Genomic DNA, 7,500 nt, shown 5'->3' on the forward strand with positions numbered 1-7,500 from the left:
AAAACAAATTGGCTAAATAGTTCACGCAATGCCTCGAAGCAAAAAACGTCCCTCAACACTCATGTAACTTCTGCTGTTGAAAGAACATCAATATTGTTTTCTATTTCCTAATGGGCGAATACTTTTCATATATATTTTGGCCACCTGAGAAATATTTCTGGCAATTTGAATCTAAATTTTCACCCTTAAAGCTTTAGCTTTAGGGCCATAGTCACAAAACTTTAGCCTCAGAAACATTAATGACAGTAATGGGATGGACTTCACACGTTTCCTCATAAACCTTATGCTAACATGTGACTGGTATTTCCTGCTGCTCTTGGAATAAGACAGGGGAAGATCAGAGGCAGGAATAGTGTAGTAATCTCTATATATATCATAGCCACGTGGAGTGGTGGAATCTGCATTTGGAATTTGGAATCAATCTAGGAATTTCTTGATTTAATAAACTCGGTTTACGTGTAACAGAATTCTCTCAGGTTGAGTTTGAATATAAAGTGTATATAAACTTGCTTGGAAAAGGAAAAAAATCAGATTCGACTTGGAATAATTATGTCTAACCAAGAGTTGTGGTGCTCATAGTAGTAGATGATGTTTTTCACTTATAGGACATTTGCAAAGCAATTTTGAAGCGTGGAAACCTGTACAGGGTTTGAAATGGCAAATATGACACAGATCTCCATAAAAGGGTACTAAAAATGAACTTTTGATCTACAAATCAATCTCTAAGTAGGTGGCATGGATTTTGGAATGCCTTTTTAAATCCAACTGTAGTAGTTATATCAATAAATTCAACAATAGATTTGAGCATAAACTTGTTCAAAGTTACAAAAATAGTTCAAACTACTGTTCTGTCAAAGATTTCCAAAACTTACTTTGTATGTTTTGTCATGGCAGGGATCTTGGATCTGATAGCTTGAAAATTTCAGTAATAATTAATTTATATTTGATTTTCAGTGAAAATCTAATTCACCTTTTATGCCAATGCCTTCCATAGGACAACCTCACTGTTATTCCAGCACAATGAAAATGACGTTGCCCTAATAACTGACAAGGACCAGAGAGAAGAAATGGAGAATAGATTCCTGATAAACCTCATCGATACTCCTGGAAACGTCGAGTTCTCGTCTGAAGTCACAACTGCAATCAGAATAACAGATGGCGCTCTTGTTATTGTCGATTGCATTTCAGGTTAGTGATATCATGATAATGATTGTCTATTCTTAAGAGTAAATTTGTTGTAAAGATTGCTTCATAAAAGTTATTTTCATGTAAATATTGATTTAAAGAAATTATGGTAAAAATTCCCATAGAGCACATGATTATTTAAATCTACACGTTTCGTTGTTGTTACTTCTATTAACCTGTTCAATTTGAAAAACTTTTCTTCTGTTCAATCTTAATTACAAATGAATATCCCCAAATGTAAGGGTATAGTGGTAAAGTTCATGCCAAAATCACAGCCTGATAAGACTTCACTAAAAAAGCCACAGCCTTACAGTTATAATAGCAGGTTATAGTTTTTAAGGGGGCCCATTGATCTACCTGCAACATCATCAGTGGCCATTGCCTTGTCCTTCCTGGTCCTAACTTGGGTGGAGAGTGATCTTAATTGATCAAATATAACCAATTTTAAGTGATTTATATTTTTCCTAGCTATGCAAATCTGACTCCTTTAAAATAATATGGCTTAAGCAGCGGTGGAACAGCCACTGAACTGTTAATACGGTTGGTCGTGGTCTGCCTTGAAAACCACATCAATTGAGGGATACAGCATTGTGGATGAAGAAGTACTGATACATATATTCCACCCCTACCTCAACTTCACACACTGGCTCCCCTCCCAGAGGTAGACGAGGAGTTCATTACCTAACCGATCCTTAGAATTGGTATGTATCTACAAAAAAAGTGCTACCTTGACTGATAACAATCAGTTGATGGTACCTCAAAGCTAGAGATTATGTCATTGTCAACCAGATCTGGGTTTGTTTCCTCTCTCTAGAATAAGAACTCTCAAATCCAAACTGATCATAGAATGTATAATTAGTATGCAGATCATGAATTGGGCTTTAAATAGTTTAATTCCCTATCTGATAAAGTCCCTGGTGCTAGAGAACAAGATCAATATGGTTTACCCTCCCTTTAGTGAAAGGGTCTGGTGGTGTGTTTGACCCAAACCAGTGCTCGGAAGCCTGGAGAGGGGACCAGTCGCAGACCTGCTTGGCACAGTACACAGCGCGAAGAACTGGTACCGAGAGGAGGTATCTCCTCTTTTGAAAGTACCAAAGTTTTCCGTGAAAAAGACATGTACCTTTCCCAGTGGCCACCATCTGTGCACAATGATGTACCATCTTCTCCATTTGCGATACCCAAGTACCCCTAACGGAGAAAGGATCAGTACTCCTCCATCAAAGTAGAAAAGGTGAAAGAGGGTATCCCAGCTCCTTGAGCATCTTTCCCATAGAAAGCAGGGCATTGCATCTCCAGCCAGCCTGGTTACCTGGGTAGTCAAGCTAGCCATTCAGGGTCCAACTGTCTATAAAAATTAAGGAAAACAGTGGAGAATAAGTCACCTTGGAGAGCCATCAAGAGACTACATTAAAGAAGAAGCTGTATCAGATCTTACCTCAAGTAACTTATTTGAGTACCTTCCAGAAATGTTTATTTAATGATTAGATACATGCCATCACTTGAACACACCTTTACTTAAGAGGAACAGAAAGCAATCACATATAACGAAATCTATCCAATCTGAAGGTGGGACAAGTCATGAGACATACTGTAGATACTTTACAATCATGATCTGTAGATACTTTACAATCATGATCTCCCAGTAATAACTCTTGATATATTAAAAGTCAAGTTGACAGGAAGACTGAAAAAAAAACCGCTCAAAATATATTTGCATTAACTGCCCCATTATCCCAACACTATACTAAAAGTCTCACCCTTTTGAAAAAAAAGGAAACAGGAATTCTTCTGTTTTAAGGTACTATGTGTATCAATATAAACCAATGCCTCAGAAAGAAGCAATTAGAACAAAAGGGAAGTTTCATAAAAATAATTGCACAATTGTTCTTCTTCTTTAAATTGCCCGGAGCTTCTCTCCGGACAGGGGCTTTTTGACGGTGCGTCTAGCCCCTAGGTGGTTAAAACACTATTGTGTTGATTGTCTATGGGGTGCTTAAAAATGTGTTAATGTTCAAGATTAAACAAGAGCTACATCAGAAACCAATGATGATGATGGTATTACTAAGTACAAAATATCTTTAATTTCTCCAATGCAGGTGTGTGCCTTCAAACAGAGACAGTGCTGAGGCAATCATTGAAGGAACGAGTTAAGCCAATTCTTTTCATTAATAAACTGGACAGAGCTCTGCTAGAAATGCAACTAGAACCAGAGGAACTGTACCAAACATTTAAGGTGAGATAAATTCTGTGAATATAGTTTCTAAAATATTATCATTTGTATATCTTGCTTTTGAAAGTCTTGTTAGGATGTATGTCCACTGGAACATTACTAAAAATGATCTTACATGTGTGACACTTATTTTCTTAAATATAAAGTTTTTATATCAAAATAATTTTACATACAAAACTCTTCACTTGAAACTATTTCGAATTCGTATGTGTTGAAATCGACAGACTTGATTTATTGTCTTGAAGACAGTAGAAGTAATCAGATAAAAAGAGGCTATTATATTGACAAATAACTTTAGTGTTGTGGTGGCCTTTTGGAAATATCCCTGCCTGGCAATCGTCGGACTGGGGTTTGAGTCAAGCTCAAACTCGATAATTTCTTGTAGTGTCTGCTTGGGTGGAGAGGGGCATAGGCTCTGGTCATATGGATATATGGTCAGTCTCTAGGGCATTGTACTGCTAACCGGAACAGTGCCACTGTCTCTTGCTTCTGCCATTCATTAGTGGCTTTTAAAACCATTGGAAGGGAGTAACTAAATTCTCACTCTGCAAATGAGCTAATAAGCTAATAACACAGCCAATACAAAGATATTGAAAATGGTCCAATAATTGAGTTATGAATTTGCACAACTTTTCTTTTAATTTGTTATAGAAAACTGTATGTTTTTGGGGGAAACCAAGGTATAAAACTCAGTCTGAGCTGCTTCATAGGCGGGGAAAAAGACAAATGATGCAATTGAATGGGTGACAATTTTGGCCACTGGCCAAACACAAACTTCAATCTTTATGACAGCTAGTATAAAGATGGGATGGGTGGCAGCATAGATAAAGCAATTGAGCAAAATAGAAAAGAGGGCATAGCAGCTTAGATTATGGCATAAAATGGCAAGAGAGGAATGGCAAGTCATCAGAGCTGAGGAAATGTGAAAAACAACGCCTTTGGAAAATGATGCACAAGTAACAAACAGCGTAGTTGGACAAGTCAGCATGCAGGAGCATCGAGTCAAGATTTTGATGCAGCAACATCTTTAACCATAGTTGCAGCAAGGGCAGGAAAACTTAACAATAGTGCATGGATCAGAGCAGAAATAAGAACATTAACATTGGAAAAAGCAGCTACAGCAGCAAGCAATTGGAGTGAATCTATGAATTTGGACCATAAGGATCAGAACTGGGGTCTGGGAAACCATTCAGTGCCAATAAGCGACTAAGACAAAACCCAGCAATTTATGAACGTAGCAATAGTCAAGAGCCTGGACAGCATGCTGGAAAAAAGAAAGTGGAAATGAAGGTACAGTAGAATGGTAAAAAGAAAATGCAGCTAGGGTAGCAACAGTTAGGTCATTCGCTAGTACAGTGCATCAGTAAGACCACTGGAATATCAGTTAAAGTAGGAGCAGCAGGCTCAACCACTGGTGTAGTAAGGGAAGCGGACAAAACAGAAACAGATGTTTGGTGCTACAACTAATAACTTAAAAATAACAATGAAAGAAGCAACTACAAATCACAAAATATTCCAGAAAAACACCAGACATTGATGCCAAGATATTTCCTCGAGGTAAACAGAATTCATAACCAATGGAGTAGAAATTGGTAAGGTAGCACAAACATGAAAACAGGAATTAGGGAGATCAAGTTTCTCATTACTTTGCTTACTATTAAACACATTGGCCAAATGGTTTGCCTCTTCCTTTGGACAGCGAGTGACAGCCATTTTGTTTTAGTAGAGGAGAAACTGGAAGTCTACATCAAAGATTGCAGATTTGAGGTTACCCGACCATTGCTGCTCAAGAATTTTACCAGAAAGGGTTTCTTTTATGATCAAATTGTATTCCTTTTCAGTTGAAGCATAAACTCTTTGAGGAAAAGCTTTAAGCTGAGTTTAGTTATTTCAAGTCAAATCTGATATATTACCTTTCCAAATTAGATACAATAAGCAAGAATCTTGATCTGACATATCTGTATATTAAACCAATTCCATCATACCCTCAGATGACAATAGAGAGCATCAATTCAACTATAGAAACTTATGCTGAGGAAGAAGTAATGCAAAATATCAGGGTAGACCCAGGCACAGGTTCAGTCAGCTTTGGTTCAGGGCTAGATGGATGGGCCTTCTCCATCAGACAGTTTGCCAACATCTACTCCTCTCAGTTCAACATCCCTACACATAAACTCATGGCGAAGTAAGTGAATTTTTTTCAACAGCTAACAACCACAAAAAAATACTGTTTGCTTTATTTTGTTGCAAAACTACAGTCCTTTTCTTAAATCTGCTGTATACTATAATATGAGGCAATACAATTTCACAATACCTAATTAATGAAACGATTTTCAGGCTATGGGGTGAGAATTACTTCGACAAGGAGACAATGGAATGGTCATCAGTCAAAACATGCAGCAATAAACGTACCTTTGCAATTTATGTGTTGGAGCCCATCTATAAGGTGGTTAACGCCATCATGAACTTTAAGGTTAGTGATTACTCAATTGTCATATGTAAATACATGTTTCATTTTAGGACGTCAATAACAATGTTAACTATGCAGATCAGAATTATCATCTTAGATATCTATATCTGTTTTGCTTTTTCAGCTGGGTGTAATTTAGAGTACTGTCCTAGTAGTTATATATTGCTGATTCCCTGAGGGTTGTATATACAGTATCTGAGCTTTTAAAGAATCTAACTCATGCAGCTTAGCTACATGATTTAATTGTTTATCAAGGATAGCACACCTATTGTCTATTAAACTTTGGCAGCAGTACACAAGTCTTTTCTCTTATAGGTACTGTATATCACTGTATTAAAAATATGGTGTGATATATTTGACCATCTATAAATACTAGCTCAATAACAATGCTAAAGAATTGGATTTCTATGGCAAGTATAGAAAAGGATTCCGTATGTACATCCTTTCCTCTATGAAGGAGCCAACTGTGTACTCACGACTGAACCCTTGGTTTAAGGCACAATAGATAATATGCATTAGCATGGTGAGATATAGAAGTTCAGAGATATTATGAAAGGTATAAGTTACCTTTCCTCCAATTTCTCTAAAACCCCCTTTGGATGAACCTTGTTAAGAGTTGTTCCTGGCAAGTAAAGATGCTATAAATTTTACACCTTTGGTCTTGCAAAGCTTGGTAAACTAAAAATCTTGTAGTCCATCCAAAAGCATGAAGGGTGTATGTATTTGTTATGGCTTAAACAAGATGTAAAAATGTAAATAGAAATTCATTTCTGTAATACAATTATCAAATTTCAAAAAATAAAAAAAGTACTTCTCAAGCTCACTCTTTGTGTTGTGAGTAAATACAGTAAAATACATGAGCATGACTTTTCTACAATTTTTTTTTTGTATGTTTAAAGCTTGAAGGTTGCTCATTAATGGCAGAAACAAAAGATAGGTAATTCTATTCGAGACAGAACATAAAACACATTGATCAGTGGTAGGACTACGAAGGACCAGCCAATGAAAGCTGATGAATCAACCCATGGACCTATGGGGAATTCCTGGATATAGGATTAGGCTAATTTGAACTGGCTGGTTCACATATAAAAAAGATTTCATTTCCGTTTTAGTACAAAAGCAGTCTAAAAATATGCACTACTAGTTGTAGTATAATTAGCTTTTAAACAAAGAAATTCATAACATTCAAGGAAAAAGGATTAATAAACATTTTCATGCTTTAACATTCAAGTAAATATAAATTGTTTTCTGTGATAATTTATGTCCCTATTGACTAATGATTGTTCACTCCCAAACCTATCTTATAACAGACTGATGAAACCCAGAAGCTCCTTGATACTTTGGGGATCAACCTTTCACTAAAAGGCCAAGAAGCCAAAGGCAAAGATTTGCTGAAGCTAGTGATGAGAACCTGGTTACCAGCCTGTGACACAGTGTTGAGTATGATAACAAATCATTTGCCATCACCAGTTACAGCCCAGATGTACCGTGCAGACATACTATACACAGGACCAGCTGATGATGTCTGCTGCACGGCTATCAGAAACTGCGATGAAAATGGACCTTTGATGATGTGTGTGTCAAAGATGGTACCAACCAGTGACAAAGGACG

General features: G+C 36.8%; 1 protein-coding gene across 2 annotated transcripts in view; it reads left to right on the forward strand.

Moving 5' to 3' along the window:
• LOC137623230 (translation elongation factor 2-like) overlaps positions 1 to 7,500 on the forward strand; it is a 42,688-nt gene that overhangs the window by 16,693 nt on the left and 18,495 nt on the right. The window contains exons 3-7 of one of the 2 annotated variants that reach the window (XM_068353962.1): positions 995 to 1,188; positions 3,285 to 3,421; positions 5,410 to 5,603; positions 5,756 to 5,891; positions 7,199 to 7,500. The exon at positions 7,199 to 7,500 is cut by the window's right edge and continues 351 nt beyond it. In XM_068353962.1, the coding sequence (XP_068210063.1) occupies positions 995 to 1,188; positions 3,285 to 3,421; positions 5,410 to 5,603; positions 5,756 to 5,891; positions 7,199 to 7,500 (963 nt within the window). The remainder of the gene's footprint in view (positions 1 to 994; positions 1,189 to 3,284; positions 3,422 to 5,409; positions 5,604 to 5,755; positions 5,892 to 7,198) is intronic. The other variant, XM_068353963.1, reaches the window with a different exon arrangement.

Source organism: Palaemon carinicauda, chromosome 30 (genome assembly GCF_036898095.1).
Source record: "Palaemon carinicauda isolate YSFRI2023 chromosome 30, ASM3689809v2, whole genome shotgun sequence".
NCBI lineage: Eukaryota > Metazoa > Arthropoda > Malacostraca > Decapoda > Palaemonidae > Palaemon > Palaemon carinicauda.